General features: G+C 43.0%; 1 protein-coding gene across 9 annotated transcripts in view; it reads right to left on the bottom strand.

The window, feature by feature from the left end:
* Positions 1-22784, bottom strand: part of RYR3 (ryanodine receptor 3) — a 563725-nt gene that overhangs the window by 79634 nt on the left and 461307 nt on the right. For all 9 annotated transcript variants that reach the window (XM_016927886.4, XM_016927893.4, XM_016927892.4 and 6 more), the window contains exons 61-66: positions 18861-18910; positions 18396-18456; positions 15433-15671; positions 13983-14064; positions 7231-7361; positions 1587-1907 (exon numbers count right to left, since the gene is read on the bottom strand). In XM_016927886.4, coding sequence (XP_016783375.2) covers positions 1587-1907; positions 7231-7361; positions 13983-14064; positions 15433-15671; positions 18396-18456; positions 18861-18910 — 884 coding nt within the window. The remainder of the gene's footprint in view (positions 1-1586; positions 1908-7230; positions 7362-13982; positions 14065-15432; positions 15672-18395; positions 18457-18860; positions 18911-22784) is intronic.

The following is a 22784-nucleotide window of genomic DNA, read 5'->3' as shown; positions in this document are numbered from 1 at the left end:
GAGCAATATGCCTTTCCATTGTTTTTTTTTGTTTGTTTTAGTTTTTTTAAAGACCAGAGTAATTGTAAGAAAAAAATGAGTGAGTGAGAGTTGTGAACCACTGACAATCTACATTCACCTTTTCAAAGTGTCTTTAGCTTAAGGCATTTCAGCTGGAAACAGCTTGCATTCCAGCAATTTTCTTCAAAATATCACTTTATATTTTACTTTTATAAAACAGATACTTTTAGAAAGAGAAGGTTAATGGCACTTTCTGCATTCACCAAGAAGTTGTGACTTCTTAGCCTTCTTCAATGAGCAACTCTGCTTTAGATATGTAATCGGAATGGCTACACCTTATGTGGGTGATTTGGGGTTACTACTTAAAATTGACTTTGTTTAGTCACCAAGAAGTAAGTAGCCTGTCTGAATGAAGTCTAGATTCACCTGTGGAATAACAGGCCGAACTTCAGTTTCCATCAGTGGCCCTCACGTTGTGACACTTTCCCTCTGCGCACCTCTAGGGAGGTAAGGGAGGAGATTTTTTTGAAACCTTTCCTTCCCTTAATTCAGATTTACCAAGTAAAACTCATTGAAAAATTACCTTATGGTTAACAGTATTTTAGGGCTAATATGGGTAATAGAGGAACACCAATTAGCACCCAAGATATTTATAATTTTGATCTTAGTTCATCTGTGAGACAGGAAGAAGCAGTAACTTTTCTTCCTTGGTCCTGCAGAAGGACATTGATTCCTTTGTCCAGGAAAGTAAATACCAGTGTTGGATTAATAGTTCCCTTTAGCTTAGCCATTGTTTTCATGTCCAGGAGATTATATGGGTAAAGATGTTACTGGTGGACTCCACTACCTAAATCATAGGTCCATCAAAAGCAGTAATTTTGCCTTAGCTTCTATCTCCTTGGACTGTAGTTTGACACAGAGGACACAAAATATTTGTGGTTTCCTGACTGTGGAAAGTATAGTTATTGATTTTCCAAGCCTGTCCTTTTTTTGAAGTTGCTTCAGGAAGAGAAAATTGGCTAATAGCATTCATTGAGAGCTGGCTGTGTGCAAGTAACTTTGGAGGGATACAAAAGAAAAAAAAAAAAAAACAAAGTGCCACTACCGTGAGCCCGCATGAGACAGTGTCTTAGAAAGCACAGAGTGAAATACAAATGCAGAGTGACAGTAAGGAACTTATAGTGTAGGTCAGATGGCAGTGAGTTTTATACAAGTGGAAAACACACAGGATTACTTACCAGGAAAATTCTGGACAATTATTACTGTAAGAGCAAATGGGATTCTTGAGTACCAAAATCAAATAAAGCAATGCTCATTGGATTTGAGTGGAGTTGATTAAGAAGGGCTTCCTGGAGAGTTGAGGGGCCTGGATGAGTAGGGGAGTGGGCCGGGAGCATTGGCTCCAGGAAGCTCTTCAGGGGAATATGTCAATTCTTTTTACTGTTAAGCAACTGGGGTGCGCATGGGGAGGTTTAAATATAGAATAGAGCTTGTGCAAAACCATCTTGGAATTAATAATAGAGATGAAAAAAGAATCCAGTTATCTTGGCCCCTGGGCTGGGGACTGGGGAGAAAGGGGTCGGTACCTGCAATGCGCTTCATCCAGGAGGCCTCATCGATGCCCAGGTTGTTGTTGATGATTTTCAGAATGTTGCCCAGGATGAGACTGAGGTGTTCAGAGGTGACCTTGGTGCAGCATGGCCCTGTGCTCGGGGGCAGGTTCTCAGGCCCCCGCTCCCACCAGTAGGACAGGTAGTTGCAGAGCATGGGTAAGATCACCTCGATGACATGGGGCATCTCTGTGTACCGGGCCCCTGACTCGGCCAGGTCGTTGATTTCCTTCATCAGGCCTTCCAGCTGGGGGATGTCAGGACACATGTCTTCTACTGTGTCTGGCATCCCCAGAACTGATTGAGAGGAAGAATAAAGGGACAGAAATTCAAAAGCACAGTGGGTGCAAGCTTCCTTCTCTCTGCCCCTCCTTTCCTTTGGTCTTTAGGAATAAATTTCTAGAGCTTCACAGCAGTGAGCTTGGATGTGGAGTGGCTTTTGTCCTCCAGCTGTCTGTGAACAGAGTGCAGCTTCCAGAGGCTGCATTATCTTCCTAGATGTCGTGTTGAGGTGAGGTTAAAACAAACACGTGGTTAAAGGAGTACAGCAGACACAAGGATGAGGGATAGTTAGTTCCTAAGACTATCCTGCGATGAAGCCAGTCTCTTGGCTTCTCCCTCTTGGCTTGCCTGCCTGGGCCTTAGTGTGTCCCCTGCAGGAAAATCAGTAATCAGAGGAGAAAAGCAACTGATTAGTGTTTAGTTCCAAGCTGTGGTGCCATTGCCTGGATCACATCTATACTCGGCTTAGAAAAGGAAAAATAAAAGTCCATTCATCTAATAGTCCTTCAGCTGGACCAGAAACAACAACTTTCCATCCAGCTGGAATTCTGGGGGGGAAAAGCATCGCACGTGGACTGATTTCTGGCTTCACAATAGAAATGATGGATGACCTGAGGTGGCTTGATTGACTCCCTGTCAATCACTTAATCCTTTTTGTTTCCAAGGTCTGATTTGTAAGGAATCGTGGGAGCCCTATCTTTTCCTCACCCTGAATGATTGAGGGTGCTGCTCTAGACAAGGACACACAGGCTAAAGTATCAACAGACAGAGTTCAATATTCAACCAGGGAGGGTTGTCAGATGCAAGAACTGTAAACAGAAAAATCCAGGGCTTATCTGTCCTGCTTCCCTTAAGGTAAAGGACACTCTTTCCTGCAAGACGGGAGGAAGACTGGAAGCATCCTGAAGTTCCTGACACGTTAGAAGATAACAAGGGCTCTGAGTGGAGGGACGTGGACAATTCTGAGTAACAGCCACAAGCCCAAAGGTTTGCATACACACCCATTGATCTAACTGCTTCCTACAGAATGTGGCTACTTACTCCTCAGGCCAAACTTCTCAAACTGGGGCAAAAACATCCGGCACTGAAGGAGCTAGGCAGTCTGGGAAGCCACAGGAAAAATGTGGTGTGTTTTCCCGGAACATCAGTTCACTGGAAGATTTGAGGAAATTATTTTTGATATTTGGAATCAAATGCAAAGTTCTCATACGTTTCCAAAGATAAAGCAGAAGACTGCAAATACAAATGTATGTTTAGTGAATTGGGTTATGCCTGCAGGCCCTTTGCCATTGGGATTACCATTGGCTTGAGGTCTTTCTTCTCTAGATTTTCAGATTTTATATCCATTGGAATTGAAGGATTAATAAATAGGAGAGGCCATACCAAATTCCTTGGCCTTAAGGAACACTGGTCAATTGAAAGGGACTGTCTCAATTTCTCTCATAGTTATAGTGCATGGAGCAGAGATACAGAATAATCCCAGCTATCTTGGAGAGAATGAATCTGCAGCTGAGACAAGTGATTCTACCTGGACAGGATGTGCAGTTGCAAAGCAATGGATCCCAGCAGTCTCTATGCTATGGAATATGCCCAGTGAAGCACTATTAGCCTTTCCCTAGTGATGACTTTTGTTGCTATCACTAGAGCCTTCTGGTGGATAGAAGGCTAAAAATCTCTCCTCCTTGGATGTCAGGGGTGGACCAATATCTTTTAAAACCCAGACAACTGAAAAGGATTAATAGCATGAAAGCCAAAGAACCCTGAACTCTTGTGATTTGCAGAAGGAAATTATGGGTCAGATATGGTCATTTGCAGAGAATGAGTCTGTCCTGCATCTTACAGCAGGACAACAATGGCCATGGGTAACAAGATCATGGGAGTCTGGAGAGACCCTTGCAAACAAAATAATTTTATACACATACTCTCAGAGTACAGAGGTAAACACAGGGAAGTCAAACATTCTACTTTGAGGTTCTACACACAGAACAATGCCACTGCCATAGACGCAACTGAAATTTACAACTATTTGCCGTGGGATTATAAACGATAAGGCTCAGGTGCGTTTGTTTAAATGTCACATAGACAATACATCATCATGAACACTTTTTGCCCGCTGCCTAAGAAAAACAGAGTTGCTTGAGGTTGCTGCACTGGAGCCATTATAATGACCTTTAAAAGTTATTTATATGTAATTGGTCCTTGAGTGGAACAAACATTTGTGATTCAGGGTGTTTTGTATTTCAAATGCCACAGCATAAACCCACAGAATGAATTCCGAGGTAGCTGCTAGAAAAACAACCTCAGCTGTGTCCTCTTAGAATCAGATGCAAGACTGTTACGGGGAATCTTAAGAATCACTGTCCTTTTATCTTCTAGATCAATAATTCTCAAAGTGCAATCCTCCTACCAGCAGCACCAGCATCACCTGGAGACCGGCTGAAAATGCAAATTCCTGGGCCTCACTCCAAACTGACTTACTGCATTAGAAACCCTAGGGGTGGGGCTCAACAGTCTTGAACAAGCCTCCCGGGTGATTCTGATGTGCATTAGAATTCAAGAATCACCGGATTAGATTCTAAAGTCTTGTGTGCCTCACTTTAGCACCTCTTCTCTTTGCAATACAGACAGATGGCTTACATTAGAATTAGAATAATCAACCAAAGAGAAAAGAGTTCCAATAGGGTACAGAAGAAAAGCAAACTGACTGGTAATAGGATGCTTTGGTCCGACATCTAGTGTTCTGATTAATAGATCACTGCCACCCATAACTAAGGATTTAACTAGTTTTGAATAACTGGCTCATAACAGTATTAAACTTTTTCTAGGTATATCTTAATAATTTTTGGATAAGGAAGAAAATGCACCAGGATGTTACAGGGCATCAAACATACTAATCTGAGTAATTCTGCTGGCAAAGCATCAAGTGTCAATTAATAGAGATGCCCAATTAACTGAAGACATGATAAATCAGTTCATACTGTATTTCTAAATCACAGGCTCACATCACCTGTCACCTTATACATTCCTCCCCGCCCTTTATCCCTCAGGCCACCCACTTTGTAATGAATGAAGTCTACCTTCTTACAGCTCATTAAGCCAACAGTCATTCTCCGGCTCTAGATAAACTTTTTAAGAGCCATATACACGGTCAGCATTCACTCTTTGCTAAAGCCAGTGATGAAAGACATGGGCTCAGGGGAGCTGGACATAGAGTCCCATAGTGTGTCGCTAATGGATAAAGGACTGTGTCATCTCTAATTACAACCTTGTCTCTTTTCTTCCTTTGGAGTATGCAATGATGGGGAGTCATTTTTTATTTATGAATATGTCTTATCAAATCAATGCAAAGGTATATAGAATGAAAAGGAACACTTTTCAAATAGCTCTTGGGAAGGAGCACAATGCAAGAGACTAATTCCCCTCCCTCCCAAAGCTAACCTAGGCTTTCCTCTATCTTTGTCACATCCTCATTTCACCCTGCTACTGTGCCTTTATGAACTAAAGAGCAGAGGCAGTTTCTCTCTTTCCCCAGGTGAAGCTCTACACAGTGCTGGTATAGAGACAGAGATACACTATTTCTCAAGTCACAGTTGAAGCAGAATAAATGTATACATATCCAGAACTGTCATGACTGGGCCCCATGTCCCTTTGGAGTCAGGAAGCAACACCTGGGCTGGCATTTGCCTGGAGATGTCACAGCCACTTCTCAACTTCACCAAAGTCTGCTCTGCTGCTCAGCTTCCACTTTGGTGGAAAGCCAGGACTCATTTGGAATCAGGAGTGGGAAGAAAAAAAAAAGGTTGGAAATCCCCCCCCCCCTTTTTTTTTTTTTGCTAATTTCAAAGGGAAGAAAGGGTGAGATGAGGCTGAAGCGGTTGAGGAAAGGTTAACTTACAGATTTCATACGGGACTTTGGAAAGTTGAGGCATCTTGGCAATGTTTCTCTTGACTACCTCTGAGAACACTAGTCTCCACTGTATTCTAGCTCAGTGAAAGATTTTTATTAGTGGCCTTATCTGAATTGTCCTGGTGATCATTTCTGGGGGGCAATGTGCTCCTCTTACCTGAAGTAACAAGAAGTGAGTGGGAATAAAGCTGCCATGGCTTAGCACTTCGCATTTTTAGATGAAAAAAACAGCAGTGGCAAAGAAAAGTGTGGCATGAGCCCTTTCTTGCTCAGAATGCTTCTTCCTTAAATCTCATGGCAGTTTGAGAAAGGGGGCTTGAACTAAATGGAATTGCTACCACGTCCAGACATCTACTGGTAGTGTATAGCAATATTTTAAGAAAACATTGGTTCTGAATAGAAAAAGTTCTGGTTGAAAATAATTTACTGTAGCTTGTTTTCCCTTAATATTGATTAGCCTACAGTTTGGTGATTTTTGCTTCAGAATAGATGGAATCATCGCAGTTCTTTCTAGTTGGAGTCCAAGCTTGATTCAAGGCTCCTACTTGAAGCTCCTCTATTCTATTCCCTTGTCCTTAGGCAGGATCACAATTAACCCAGATACAAGAACCCTCCAGAAGCAGATTTACAACCTGCCTTGGATTTTAGTTCCAGGATCATTTTACAAAAGAGGGTGGAAAACGTTTCCTGTAGAGGGCCAGATAGTAAATATTTTAGGCCTCGCGGGCCAAACTTTCCTGCCTCTACTCAACTCTGCCACTGTCGTGCTAAAGCAGCCACAGACCAAATGTACATAAGTAGGTGTGGTTGTGTTCAAATAAAACTTTATTTACAAAAATAGGCAGGGGGCCAAATTTGCCCTGTGGTCATAGTTTGCCACCCTGTTGTGGAACCCAGCGTGTCAATATGTTTGCTAAGAAATATTCTTTCTTGTATACTTTCTCTTCCTTTTGGTGCTTTTCTATGTCTTATCTTCCATGAAGACAAAAATGTGTCATCAGCATCTTTAGAAGCACAGACTCTCCATGGACTTGAAGAGTATAATTAGGTTATTACTGTGGATGTGCACCTTCTGATACCACTCTGGAGAGGGACTGCCAAAAAGGAGTCACATCCCCAGGTGCAGAAGGGGAACTGAAACCCAGAGCAGACAAGAGACCCTGAGGTCTTAGGATGGAAAGGATTTCAAAATCAGCAACACTGACTCCTCACTTTAGAGAAGAGGAAACCAAAGCCTAATTATAACAAAGCCTTGCCCATGCTTATTTCTCCAGTAAGATGCAGACCTGCAACCTAGTCCCTAACCTCACCTCCTGGCTCCTCTCAGACCAAGAAAGCCACAGTGCTGCAGGGCTGCTGCTCCCTGCCTGTGTGGCTCCTCTCCTCTCAGCACATGAAATGGGTTGATGACCTTTGAGGGGAGATACTTACTAGACCTCTCCCTGGGGGTTTTGGTGTTGAAGACCGAGAGTGGATTGTAGCGATTAAGGGTGGGCTCCAGGAATGCCACTGGTATGGCAGCTGCCAGCGAGGCAAGACATTCTCCAAGGGCAGGGCGTTGCCTGGAAACAAAGAAGTCCATTGAGAAGTGTGGCCCCCCACATGCTGGCCCCATGCATTGGCAGACCAGGCCTTCCCCATAGATTAATCCATGGACATCCCTAGGCACTAGGCTCAGCAAGCTTGCATGCACTTCTTCCCCTCCTCTTTCTCTAGACACTAACCAATGCTCTCACTACTTAGATCCTAGTTCTTTTTTTTGAGACGGAGTCTTGCTCTGTCACCCAGGCTGGAGTGCAGTGGTGCGATATCAGCTCACTGCAAGCTCCGCCTCCCGGGTTCACGCCATTCTCCTGCCTCAGCCTCCCGAGTAGCTGGCACTACATGCGCCCACCACCATGCCCGGTTAATTTCTTTTTCTATTTTTTTTTTTTTAGTAGAGACGGGGTTTCACCATGTTGGCCAGGATGGTCTCGATCTCCTGACCTTGTGATCTGCCCGCCTCGGCCTCCCAAAGTGCTGGGACTACAGGCGTGAGCCACCACGCCCGGCCAGATCCTAGTTCTTAACTGGTTAAGATGATATAACACACTGTGCGGCTTTGTCCCTCTCTCCCAGCATGTGTGAGAGCAAGTTCTGCTGGTATCCAAATTGAGATGGATCCTCCCTGTTCTCAAAAATGCTTTGAAATCTGTGTAATTTCTCTGTGTCTCTTCTCTGCTATGGATGGAGCCTGTGTCCACTAGTGGGAACAGTAGGTAGCACACCAAAGCACCAATGAGACACAAAAATAAAAGACCTGCCCTTACAACAGAAACAATGGGTCCTAAAACCTACTGCTTGATTTACAGGAGAGACCTCAAATAACGGTTACTCCTTTCCCTCTTTTGTACAAATAGTTGACTGTCCACCATATCTTAAGGTCTGCTTCTTAAGTCTTCCTGTGAAGCAAGCAAACAAACAAAAACAAAAGCCTTGAGATCACACCATTGCACTCCAGCCTTGGTGACAGGGCAAGACTCCAACTCAAAAAAACAAAAAAGAAAAGAAAAGAAAAATTGTGATCTTAACTGGTCTTGAAAAAAAATGACTGCACAAGACTATGATAGAATCTGCAGACAGCAAATCTAGGGTATACAGAAGTGCTCTCCTTGAGATATAAATCTGCTGAACTAGAGAGAAGGAGGAGGGAAGGGTGGGTGAGTTGGCAGAAAGCTGTGCATTCCTTCAAAAACCCACCCAGTCTTCATTCAAGTTACCAAACATATTTTAAAAAGTGATCTTTTAAATTACTGTAAGGGGAAGTTAATATATGTGGTTTTATGTTTTATCTTCTTCTTAGGCTTGGCTGATAGCCTACTTGGCTATGAAGCATTTGAGCCGATAACTTTAAAATCAGCCCCCAGTCAGCAACACTGGATTGACAGGTCCTCAGTCAGACAATCTCTTCTTAGCTGATGGCTCAGTCTTGTCCTTTGGATAAAGGTTTGACTGCTAAAACCTCCCCACCCAGGACTGCTCCAGAGGCAGAGTGGAGGCCCTTGGACAAACCAGTCCTATTGTGCCCTGTGTATCAATGCTGCCCAGAGACGGAGACGGAGACTGCTGAGACGCAGGTGATATTGGCGAAGCTTTCACAATGCAGCTTCACTTCTGGGCAGGCCCCAGGCCAGGCCTATTCCCCTGCCTTTCCTCCTCAGCACCTGCTCTTCCCCGATTATTTCTCTTCTTTACTAAGCTCCAGGTGGTGGCCAGGCGTGGGAAGAGAGGCATCATTTTAACTTCAGACCTGAGTTGCCAATTCCCTCGGTGACAACTGAGGATAGTGAGTGCTTCTACATATCAAATACAGGCATTCACAAGAGGCAATTTTTTTCAGCTAAGAGTTTTACCATCTTTACCACAGTGGCCAATGAGGAGAAATATGGTGTTTTCTCTCCTCAGTCTTGCTTTGTGAATTGGAGGAAGAAATAAGGAGATAAATTGTGAAAGGACAAGAAAGGCCACAGGGAGAGCATTGGGAAAGAAAACCTGGATGAAAATCAGGAATAACAAGGGGTAGGATTTCAAATCTGATAGCTTCATTTATTTATTTATTTATTTATTTATTTATTTATTTATTTATTTATTTTGAGACAGAGTCTTGCTCTGTCGCCCAGGCTGGAGTACAGTGGTGCGATCTCAGCTCACTGCAAACTCTGCCTCCTAGGTTCAAGCGACTCTCCTGCCTTAGCCTCCCGAGTAGCTGGGACTACAGGCACGCACCACCACACCCGACTAATTTTTGTATTTTTGGTAGAGACGAAGCGTCACCATGTTGGCCAGGCTGGCCTCGAACTCCTGACCTCAGGTGATCCGCCCGCCTCTGCCTCCCAAAGTGCTGGGATTACAGGCGTGAGCCACCGCGTCCTGCCTGACAGCAAATTTTACACAGAGATGAACCTAGGAGACAAGGGGTCCCGAGGTGGCTTGGGACTGGATAGATCCATTATTCTTCTCTTTTTTTTTTTTTCCTCTTTCTTTGACCAAAATTAAAACCATGATCTCCTGAAAGTGGATTTCTAGAAGGTTAGTCAGACACGAAGGCAGTCCTTGGGGTAAAAGGCTGTTGCTAAGTCTCAGTTCTCTGGTGCTGTGTTGACTCAGGGGACTGGCCCTGCCCTCTCATATTAATTACTAACAAACCTGACCACTCCACAAGCTCCACAACAGGGCATTTTCTACTCTGGGGTGCACATTGGTGCTAAGTAGCTTCTTGCCAAGAAATAAACAACAGCTCTCTTGGCCTAGCTGTTAAAAAGTTAAACCCAGGGGAAAAAAAAAAAGTAAAACTGAGAAGTCTATAAAAGTAAAACCCAGAAGTCTGCCAATTAATGCTCCTGGCTATGAAGTATCAGTGTGAATGACTTTGGTCCCAAAGCCCAAGGAGGGATTGAGCTAGGCAAAGACTTGCTGTTATTAATATAAGGCTCACTGGTCATTAGTGCTCCCCAGCAGGGAGTGTTGGTATGGGCCAAGCTTCCCACAGAGAAAAGCCTACAGAAACAGCTCCATAATAACCAGAGGATATATTGGAAGGGTTTATCATTGGATATGGAAACTCTCTTTATTTAGAGACAAGTTCTTGTTTCGTAGCCTAGGCTGGAGTGCAGTGGTGCTATCACAGCTTACTGCAGCCTTGAAAGCCTGGGCTCACACAATCCTCCCACCTCAGCCTCTTGAATAGTTAGGACTATGGCATGTGCCACCATGACTGGCTGATTTAAAAAATTTTTGTAGCCACTGGGTCTTGCCAGGTTGCCCAGGCTCGTCTGGTCTCGGTTCTCACTGCCTCATACAGTATTTTTCACACAATACATACTTGGTCAATGGTGACAGACTGGACAGTGTTCAGTTTGTATTTCAGTTTTTGTTACATCCTAATTTGACAAGTAGCACTTTCCCTTTCAATCTCTCAGTTTTATTTCCATGTATCTGAATCCTGCCTTTCAAAATCGATTGTTAGGGATATAGGAAAAGACAAAGTCATCAAAGTAATAATAATAATATCTTGCACGTAAATGGTGCTTTGCAATTTTGAAAGTTCCTTCATTTATATTCCAGAGGGTACTAAAGAGAGGAAATAACATGTAACAGAGAAGCAGAAAGCACAGTGGGGACAGGGCAGGACACGGGTCTAGACAGCGGTGATGGTGACCTTAGAGGTTTAGGGAACATTGTGCAATGTCTGATCAGAAATAATTGGTCAAAGGGAGCCAGACAGGATGAAAGAAACAAAATAGCTTTAAAGCATGAAGTAGAAAACTCAGTCTTCATTTGAAACAAAACTGAGACCCAGTGTTTAATGTTACCAAGTTTCAAGCTTTGCTTTCTTGAATAACCCCCATCAAATGCTCTTTAAGTTCATCAAAGTATCTCCAAGTTAAATAATTTGGTATTCTGCATGATTAAATGCACAAACCATTACCCTTCTCTGAAATTTTGTGTCTGCAAACTCCACTTGTCAATGACATTCTCAGTGTTGTTGTCTCAATTAGAAAACATTCCAAAAGAAATGTCTGTACTCTGTTTCAATGACTTTGCCCCTCACAGTCAACCCTATCACCAAGGTGTCTTGAATCATTTCTATCTACAAAGCATACTCCAGGTGTAGCTGGAAAGCAAGTATGTAGTGATTCCCTTACATACGTTCATCAGTCAAGGAGACGTCAGCAAAAGGTGGTAGAGAAATGGTGGGTTCATTGTACTTTCCTCTGTGAAACCCACAAGAAATGAAAAGAAACTGGGAAGACATCTTGATCTATGCTAAAATTGGAAAATGTACAGTAACTCTGAACCCATAAAATATGAAAACCAAATCAAGTAAGGACACCGAAATGGAAACATACTTTCCAGACCTGGAAGAGGACTTTGGCCTCTGGAAGTGAATATAGGGGTTTTCAGGGGGCCAAAAGATAAGGTTTTGCCTGAAACAATGAGGATGAAGGGTGTGAGCAGGCCACGGGAGACCTGGTGGGCAGCATGCGTGTGGGGCCACGTTCCATTACAGAGTAGCAGATGGGAACAGAGTAGGGAAAAGTATACATGCCATCTGCCATTCTCATAACTTGGACTCCTAGCCTAGAGAAACCCTGGAGGTCAGGCAAAGCGAAAGAAGTAGCCCGTTTTGTGGCCACTGACTTGAGTTCTCTAAGTAGGGAATACAGTTACATTAAATCACTAAACACAAGTCTTATGACTCTAGGATGCACTGAGTTTCACCAACCTCTCACCTGGGCCAGCTGCTTACTTTAGCTGGGGGAGAACATCAGAGGCTGAGCGTTGGTACATTGCTAGGGCTAAACACACGGCTGATTTAGGGAGAAAGAGTTAGTCCTGAGCCAGCTTCTCAGATGCGAAGCTGCCTGCTGTTTCTTCCTGTTCATTCTCCTCCATTTTAAAACACACAAGCACACACATCCTCTCCACTCCCGAGAACTAGCAATGTACCTAATAACCAACACACAGATGAGAAACATAGTTCAGGGGAAAAAATATTTAGGAAAAAAAATACAGAAAAAAGCAATAGGGACAGCCTTAACCTAGGGGCTTCTCCAAGCCTTGACTTCTACCAACATGGAGCACGAAGCACAGGCACAATTTTCACGGTGCTGCAGATACACAATCAACCTGGAATGAATCCATGAATAAAGGATAGAAAGTCACATGAAGAGCAGTCTTTTTCTGGTCTGACACTTCAGAGTTGGCTTTTTGACTTTTTTTTTTTCAAGAGAAGAATGCATAAGCTTTACAAAAAATTGTACCAAGAAACATACAGACATATGGGTGAATGTATACTTATATACATATAACAAGAGAATGAGAAAGATACTGAGGATGTATTTACAAATGCTCAGTGGGAGAAATAAACTAAAAACATCTGCCTCAAGTGAAATTTGGCATTAATAGAAAAATTTTTGGTTGATTTTTCTGTGATTTGGTATAAAATATGGATAAAACTTTGTCTGCCCAGTTCCTATCCTAAATTACAAATGATTTATCTATATTTTATGTAAAACAGTAAGGAAAGCCTGACAACTGTTAAAGACTTAAAATCATAATAAAAACAAACGTAGCCATTAGTTCCTCAATTTCTTGTATTCTGGAAGCTATTTAGAAGCCGTGATTATGAAGAAACAGACATTTCTACAACATTTTTTGGTTTCTAGTACATGACTTCAAGTCAGTAGTTCCTTAGTTCTTGAAGGGGCTGAAGTCTTTTATTTCATCTTTGGCTATATTGAGAAACTGCAATTTGAATAAATATAAGTTCTGACATGAGATGAGGGTTCACTACTAATTTGTTTGATAAAAGCATTATACATAGAGGCAGCACATAGAAAGCAGATACCGGAGGATTTTCGATTAAGTAATTGTAAGCACAGACCGAATTCTTTCCAGTTTGCTTGTTTGAAAAGGCAAGAAAGAAAACAAAAATCTTCCAAGGATAAGAGTAAGATCTAGTTTTGTTAATACTGTTTATCCTTCCAATCTTCCCCATGGATTAAACAGAACAACAACAGAACACAAGGCATCTGATGCTGAAAAGCAAGGGGTCACCGAGGGCCTCTGCTGCGACAGGCAGATTAGAGAGGCAAAACTGGAACCCACACGCTTCTGCAGTCAGCTTGCTCAGACTCAAGAGTATTGACTAGCATTGCTAATACCAAAGTGTGCACTTGTTGAAAACTATGGCAAATCTGACAGCCAAGACTGGTAAAGGTCCAGGGTTGTAGCACACAGAAACTCATTAAACACTAAAGCAACTGCCTCATGTCCCTTGAGCTTCTCAGCGAACTTTAACCTCAGAAACTCTGGAAGCTATTTAGAAGCTGTGATTCTGAAGAAACAGACATATCTCCAACACATTTTGGTTATGAGCACATGATTTAGCTTGGCTATATTGCTTCTCCAGCCACATACATTCACCAGCTATCTCCACGGGAGTCATAAATCTCAATAGCCTCATCATTGCACTTCTTTACATTGCCAAAAGCATGTCATAAACAAGGCTCAAAACCACCATTCTGTATCAGTGAGCATTTTGGTCTTGCTGGATTGAAATGATATCATTAAGTGTGTAAAAAGCTGTAAGTAACATTTTACTATGCCTGAAAGTGTTAGCCTCTTCGTTCACCAATTACCTTTCAACATAAATGTTCTTTCCCGTCCCAAGGGAGTAGAGGCTGCACAGTATGTGGTAGCATGAAATCTGCACATCACCCACTGAAACAAAGAAGAAATATCATTGATTTGCATCAATCCTGAATACAGAAAGGATCCATGAAGAGGAAAAAAAAATGCATGAGCATCAGTAAAGAGTAAAAGATCTCTCCCTTTCTCTCTCAACAAACATATCCCTTTTCTACCCAGATGCCAGTTTGCTAATTGCTGGACTAGGAAAAAAAAAATATAGGAAAAATCCTCCACTGAGCAATCCCAGTTCCTTTGTGGGGCTTATCATGAAGATTACATCGCTTCACAGGGAAAGGAATCATTTGACCAATGGGTCCTTCCATAATGCGATTTGGTTTGTTTCCAATAGAGACATTTTAGCCCAATTTTATCCAGGGCAATATTTCCTTCCTTTGGAAGGATGAATGCAGAAAATCTGAAGCTTGAATGAGCCTTTTGCTCATTTCCCAGGAAGATACGTCCAACTGCTAGACTTCCCTTAGAGATAGAGCAAAATCCCTCACATCTGCCTATCCCAGGTTCTCTGCTGGGTGTTCTGCAAAAGGCAATTCAATAGTATGATTTTATCATGTTTCCTAGGGGAAGGGCATGTTTTGCTTGTGAATCTGCCGGCTACACATCCCTAGCCATGTCTGGAGCTCATACCAAGGCCGGGACTACTTTCAGAACTAATTTAATGTTTTCTTTTCCGACCAAGGAACTGCATTGTTTCTATGGCACAAAATAATGAGTTTGGATGTTCTTCCAGCCCCCACACAACAGAAATCACTGATTTTCAGTTGTTCAAGGATATGAAAGACATAGTCTTAGCTATCAACAACTGGTCAAATTAAATCATGTCCCAATATTTAAAGTGTAAAACTGAAGTCTGGTGGCAGACCATCTGCACAGGGGGCTGGAGGAGGTGGTGGCACTAAATATGGTGTTAATGCAAACTAAAATAAAACCAACCAACTTTGGTCTTCTGAAAGCTCAGATAATGAAATGTTAGCATTTTTCCTTTGCTCCTGGTATCCAATGAATAAATTAAGTCTTCTTAATAAGAAAAATGATGTCTCAAAAACCCAGGAGCAAATCTGTATCTCCCACTGTATTACTCAGATAACCTTTGAAATTAAGCGAGAGTACAATAGCTGAGAGCTAGACAAGCAGATGGGAAATTCTGGTCCAGAACAAAAGTGGAAAAAGATAAATATTATGTACTCAAATTAGGGAATTTCTTTCCATTCCAAGAGTATATTACTTCTTCTTCTTCTTCTTTTTTAATCTAAGAAAGAAAAGGCATGGAATAATTCTCTCTCTGCTCTGCCCTCAAGGTCAATGTAAGTGAATGGGCCCTGCACCTCCTAGCTGGGGCCATGTGCACATACATCCACGACAAATACCAGTAGAACTCACAGAGTAGGTCCATTCCAAACTGATGCTGAGTGACGTGCTCAAAGATGGACGTCAGGATGGGGAGCAGAGCCACTGTAGTGTAGTTAATATTCTGAGAAACGCCTTTAATCTGCGTTCGGGAATGGGTGAACTTCCCAAGTTTCAGGTTTTCTGAAGTCTTCTCCAAATCTTCTGCAGCATTTTCAAAGAATGCTCGTAACCCAGCCTTCACCAGCTCTGAGCCTGACTTCATGACAGTCCTGCAAGCAAACAATGTTCAAATCTAGAAGCATAATCTGAACTTTTGGCCAATCCCCTTCTTGAAACTGGCAGTGTCGTCTGGGCACTGTGTCAGGAGAAAGGCAGTGTCAATGACACTGTGTCAGGAGAAAGGGAGAGAGCAGTTAACATCCAGGAAGAAACCTGAATCACACAATCAATCCCAGAGGGGCTAGCCACTGGACAGTCTGAGGAAAACATTGCTCACCTCTTCAGGAAATGCAGAGAACAATTTAGAATGAAGCCAATATTGGTCACCCACTATTATCTACAGTAAGTTGCAACTGGCTAAAGTCTTCTGTAAAGAAAAGTTGTGGGATAAACAACTTTTTTTTTGAGACAGAGTCTCACCCTGTCACCAGGCTGGAGTGCAATGGTGTGATCTCGGCTCACTGCAACCTCTGCCTCCCAGGTTACAGCAATTCTCCTGCCTCAGCCTCCCGAGTAGCTGGGATTACAGGCACCCGCCACCACGCCCAGCTAATTTTTGTATTTTTAGTAGAGACGGGGTTTCACCATGTTGGCCAGGATGGTCTCCAATTCTTGACCTGGTGATTCGCCCGCCTTGGCCTCCCAAAGTGCTGGGATTACAGGCGTGAGCCACCGTGCTCAGCCTAGATAAACAACTTTTATAAAGGCTAGCTAGAAACATAAACTCTTCCGATGTAAGACCTCTTAGAGGAAAAGAGCAAGGAAATAAGTCAACAGAAGCTTAGATTTCTGTTAGTTTGCAGGAAACGTCCTAGGTTGGATGAGGAAAGAGAAAAGAGACAACTAGCCGTTTTAAAGTAGACAGCTTAATCAGACCTCTGGAAAACACAAAACAAAACATTGAAATGTGATCTACAGGGATGAAGATCAGCTATGGACATTTGAAGCCTTCCCTCAAAACTACAGTATTTCATAAAACTTAGAATCGGAACAAAGCTTACAAGTCATCTATAAGTTTTGTATTTCTATATCTTATTCAGGAGATTATGAAAGACTTGGTTCAAGGACAGATGCTTTTGATCTACATCATTTTCCTGATAATCATTCAACTCATCAAGACAATACAAACAAAGAAATAAAGTCAGTTAGGCTTGTTCTTATCCTATAAGTATTCATGAGCTATCTTTCTAACTTTTTTTTTTTTTTTGAGATGGGGTCTCACTCCGTTGCATAGGCTGGAGTGCAGTGACCTCTCATGAGAGCCTCCTATGCTCAGCAATCCTCTCACCTCAGCCTCCCGAGTAGCTAGGATCACAGGCATGTGCCATCATGTCTGGATAATTTTTAAAATTTTTTGTAGAGATGGGGGTCTCTGTTGCCCAGACTGGTCTTGAACTCCTGGCCTCAAGCAATCCACCCACCTCTGCCTCCCAAAGTGCTGGGATTATAGGCGTGAGCCACTGCATCTGGCCCTTCCTAACTTTCTAGTCCCAGGTTTTGTCAGGAATAATTACTAAACACACCAACCTGCAACTGACCTTCATTTAAAACAAAACAAAACAAAATAAAACAAACGAACAAAAAACTGGACTCTCTCAAGACTTTTCCCAAGTTTCTTGGAGTAAAGATTTCTCATCCCTTTAATAGTCCTTACTCTCCTCCTTTTTTGTACCCATTCTCAGTTCATTGTGGATTTTCATCTTTGGGATGCTCTTTTAGTGTCCCACTATTTTAGGTTGGTAACCTCTTTTGCATTGGGTCTTAGGAGGTGTGTCCTCCTCCCAATTTTGATAAAGACGTTTCTTTCTTTTTTTTTTTTAAAGATGAGGTCTCTCTATATTATTCAGGCTGGTCTTGAACTCCTGAGTAGCATCGACTATAGGCAGAAATCATGGTGCCCGGCTCTGACAAGGACCCTTCTTAATGGGCATGTTAAAGAAAGGTCCCTGTCAGTTCTTTCCACTGCTTCTCTCTTATTTTTATTTTTTTTTTTAAGACAGGGTCTGGCTCTGTCATCCAGGCTGGAGTGTAGTGGCGTGATCTCAGCTCACTGCAACCTCCACCTCCTGGGCTCAAGCCATCCTCCCACCTCAGCCACCCGAGTAGTTGGGACTACAGGCATGCACCACCATGCCTGGCTAGTTTTTGTATTTTCTGTAGATAAGATGTTTCACCATGTTGCCCAGGCTGGTCTTGAACTGTTGAGCTCAAGTGATCTGCCTGCCTCGGCCTCCCAAACTGCTGGGATTATAGGCGTGAGCCACCGCGCCTGGCCTGCGTCTCTCTTTTCAGTCTCATCATTTGTGTTATTACCAGAACTTATGTATTATTTTTTAAGACTTCTTCCCAAATCCCTAGGCCATGGCATCAACGTCTTTGTCTCTGATTCTTTTGAAGCCAGATCTCTGTGCATTTCCTTCCTTGGCCATTTTGAATTCAGAGCGCTGTGGTTCATCTTTCCCATAACATCTGTAGATTCACCACCCACCAGTGGGGTTTGCCACATTATATATTTTATCTTCTGAAAGACAAACTTCTTAGGAAGGAAAGATAAGAATTGATCAGGCCTTTGCATTCCGTCTATGCCATGGCAGTGGCTCTCGTTATGTGAACTGAGAAAAAGAGAGTGCTAACTTCTAGGGTCTTTGCCCTGTCTCCCCTCTCTTCTCAAAGCCTGGCAGCAGCGATCTGTCTTCTCTTCAGTATAATTAGTGAGATGAGAGGGTCAGAGAGGAAGTCATGAGAAACTATTGGGAAAAACTGGGCAGACTTACCTTGTGTCAAGTGTCTGAGCTAAGATGTGAAGACAGCTCACCATTGTAGTGGAATCACTACCTGGAATTAAAAAAATCATCTGTGATTCCCTCAAACCACTCAGCCTGTCTTTCAAATGCAATCTTCTCCATATGCACAAGCCACAGCCCAGCATAATTAACTATCAGCACATAAAGTGCTGGGCCTGTGTTCAGCGACAATGCATTAATTTCTAGCCTGACACAGCCTTTGCTTTATGATGGATGTCAGAGGTAGAGCTTAAAATTTTCATTGGTGTGGAAAATCTGAGCAGTTAAAAGGGTAAAGAGGTCATTTATCATGCTTCAGATCAATTTTCTATGGCAAATTTAGGTGACACCTTAGTCCCAAGGCCCGGGTTGTCTGAGGAAGACACAAATAAAGGCAAAGTGCAAGTTCAGGATAATTACAGGGAGGAGCGGTACCTTGAGCAACACTTCACTTACCAAAGAGGGAAATTCTGTGTCTAACAAGGGCGGCAAGTTTGCAGAACAGGCTGAAGCAGAAAAGAAAGCAATTCAGAAAGTCACAGAGATTAAAGGACTCACGCTTTGTATCCCCCACCCCAATGTCCCTTACACTGTGAAACAGAGAGCACAGAGTGGCATTCTAGGAAGATGCACTATGTTCCTAGCAAAGAATCCTCTGGTCCACACTCAGGAACATGTGTGGTTCACACTGCCTTGGAGAATCATGAAAGGTACCTTGCAGGCAGCTCCATCTTTATTAAACACAATCCCTCTGAAACAGTTATAGTATTTTGCAGTGACCCAGTGCAAAGTATACTTTGCTATAGAGTACCATGTACTGAAACGTTCATTTGTGTGACATTCAGGGATAAATGAAGACTCCAGAAAAAAGCATGATTTTCCCCTTGTTGCAATGGATTGCAAACCATTTTGTAGCCTTCCATTGAGGGTATGAAGTTTTAGTTGGGAGGTTGGCAAGAAGCTGGGATTGGAAAAGTGTTAATGGTTCAGGTACAAGGTGAGATTGTGTTAAACAAAAACATTTTAAGAATTGTGTATTCTCTGTCATCTCCAGTTAGTCTCCAGGCCTGACCAGGTCACTGTTCTAACTGGGTCCTTGGAAACTAGGAAAGGCCCATGTTGTATATTTTTGTGTTTTTTGACTCTCCTTTATGCTTTCACCCATATTTTCCACTGTGGAACCACTGAAGGTTCAGCTGTGCCTCATTGTTTGACTTTCCACAGTGCCTAACGAGGGCCTTGTGATGTTAGAAAGGAGTCCATCGCTGTTTCTGAACATGCTGCTAATGGACCTCACCTAGGGGCACTGTGGCCATCATTTGACCTGTGTTGCTGAGGCTCTTGGGAAGAGATTGCTCAGAACTGACATTACTGACACTGGCATGGCTAGACAAGAACTTTGCAGTTGCTTCAGAAAGCAGTGGAATAGAAAGAGGGAAAAAAGAAGAGAGAAAAAAGCCACCTGGATAGGCCACGGGGTCCCCTGGTGACACATTCCCAGTTTCTGATTCATAACTCGTCACGGAGCTCCTTACCCCATTCAGGGCAGAAGTCTTCCATAGGACAACTCAAATGGGGAAGGAATATATCCTGAGTGTTGATGGGGATGAAAACCTGCTCACCTTTAAATGGTTTTCAATAAATGCCCTGGGTCTTTTTGGACTGTCTACTGGAAAATCACAACAAAAGTTCCCATGGCTAGTTAATTGGTCTTGCAGTGGAAAACAGTTGGGACCCCCTGGCCTATAGCTTAAGAGAACACACAATAAGTTACCAGAAACGTGGCAGCCATCTAGGGTGAAATTAAATATCGGCTGCTCTTTTTTTTCTTCCCATGGTTTTTTTTTCAGAGACGGGTATTTGATGCAAACTCATGGAGCTGAGGCGAGGGGCTAACCCTGTGGAATGTGGGCTCTGTTCCTCTGTGATTAGCTGGGCTGTCTTGGGGAAGCCCCTTAACTGCTCTGTGTGGTAACTCTCTCACTGTAGAGAGTCATCATAGGACTCGGGTTTCAGAGTTAGGGGCAGGTAAACTCAGGTATTTCTGGTGAAAATGCTTCAAGTTGGACACATGTTCTGTGTAAACACAAAACAATGTTTTTCTAACAAAGGCAGATATTTGGGTTGTTTGATCCTAATACTAACATGGCTAATCTCATTGTCAGAAGTGCTTTCTCAGGCACGCCAAGGCCAGGATCTGAAATTTCCAAAGGCTACTGCTTGTTCCCTATGGAGCCTGGGATTTAACTGGAAGCACCGTCTTTAGCCCAGAGTTATGAGGGCCCCGAGTCCCCAAGTGCCTCTCCTCCACCTCAGAGTTTGAAGACAATAAATGAAAGGAATCTCAGGGAGAGTCTGAGACCCACGGGCAAAGGGCTGCAGATGCAGAAGAGGTGGGGCAAGGGCGAAGGCTGCAAAGAAGAGGAATCTGGCAATGCAGACACATTCAGTGCAAACATGACTGCTTCTGTGGGAGGGCAGCAAGCACACTGATGGATTTGAAAGCTATTTGCAAGGCTGATCGGCTCTAGGTTGTATTCCAGCCGTGACAAATGGTGCCTGGTTGAACAAATGTTACATTTCCATGAATTAATAATCTAAGAAAAGTAGATAAAGAAAACACACCTGCCCTCTGTTGGATTATCTGAATATCTCACTTTACTCACTGTTTCCCTAGCTTCTTACAAAACACACTGGTGCATCCTGCAAATGTTTAGGAGGTCTTCGGTCAGCACCTGATTTTAAGAGTATCTCATTTTGATAGCATGGGGCTTCTCCTGTCTTAGAGTAAGTAATTAGGGTGCAGAATAAATCATACTTCACGTGGATACAGAGGACTGGTTTTTCTTTTTTTATTTTTGAGATGGAGACTCACTGTCTTGTCCAGGCTGGAGTATAGTGGTGCCATCTCGGCTCACTGCAACTTCTGTCTCCTGGGTTCAAGCGATTCTCCTGCCTCAGCCTCCAGAGTAGCTGGGACTACAGGTGCGTGCCACCACGCCCAGCTAATTTTTTTGTTTTTTTAGTAGAGACGGGGTTTTGCCATGTTGGCCAGGCTGGTCTCAAACTCCTGACCTCAAGTGATCCACCCACCGCAGCCTCCCCAAATGCTGGGATCATAAGCGTGAGCCACCGCACTTGGCCAGGACTGCATTTTTATTCTTGTCCTAACTTAGAAGAGTCACTTTGGGTAGTAGAGTTAACCCAAATGAAATTTAATTTCTTCATCTGGAAAATGGAGATCATACTACACAGGCAGTTCTCAGAATTTAAAACATCATGATGTTTCACAGAGATTTTTACACAAATGGGCAATAACTCTTATATATAAAAAACTGTGCTCAATGCTAACTGTTTCATAAAAGTTAGCTAAATCTCAAAGTTGAATATCCTCCCCAAGATGGTGATATTTAATGGCTGGGCCCTATAATGTACACTGTTCACTGGATGCTAGGGAAAGCATTTTTAGACTATTTAGACTATGTTCTTTTCTTTTTTTTTTTTTTTTTGAGACAGAGTCTCACTCTATTGGTGAGGCTGGAGTGCAGTGGTGCCATCTCGACTCACTGCAACCTCCGCCTCCTGGGTTCAAGTGATTCTCCTGCCTCAGCCTCCTGAGTAGCTGGGACTACAGGTGTGTGCTACCATGCCCGGCTAATTTTTGTATTTTTAGTAGAGACGGGGTTTTATCATGTTAGCCAGGCTGGTCTCGAACTCCTGACCTCAGATGATCCGCCTGCCTTGGCCTCCCAAAGTGCTGGGATTACAGGTGTGAGCCACCGCGCCTGGCCTCCTAACTATTTTCATTAGGGTCTTAGCTTTTTGCTACTTAAAAGTCTAGTCCATTCCTGTATTTCTTTAATAAAATACAGAGAGAACCTGAGGCACAGTAGAATCCATCTTTTAGCCCAATCATGACCTATCCCCTCTTTTCTTATTTCTGTTAATGTATCTACATGTTAACCTAGTGGAATGAGTAGGAAGGCTGGTGCTTTTGATGAAAATTTTTTTTTCCTATTAGGAATTTAAATTGAATTATGTTGTTTTAGACTACAAATTTCAGCTCACTCACATCAGGACTTGTATGATGTCTTTTTTTTTTGAGACGAAGTCTCGCTCTGTTGCCCAGGCTGGAGTGCAGTGCCATGATCTTGGCTCGCTGCAACCTCTGGCTCCCAAGTTCAAGCGATTCTCCTGCCTCAGCCTCCTGAGTAGCTGGGATTACAGGCACGTGGCTCCATGCCCAGCTAATTTTTGTATTTTTAGTAGAGATGGGGTTTCACCATGTTAGTCAGGCTAGTCTCTAACTCCTGACCTTGTGATCCGCCTGCCCTGGCCTCCCAAAGTGCTGGGATTACAGGCATGAGCCACCGTGCCCAG

Source organism: Pan troglodytes, chromosome 16, assembly GCF_028858775.2.
Source record: "Pan troglodytes isolate AG18354 chromosome 16, NHGRI_mPanTro3-v2.0_pri, whole genome shotgun sequence".
Lineage (NCBI taxonomy): Eukaryota > Metazoa > Chordata > Mammalia > Primates > Hominidae > Pan > Pan troglodytes.
Note: the sequence above shows the minus strand (reverse complement) of the source record. Positions and strands in the feature narration are given on the sequence as shown.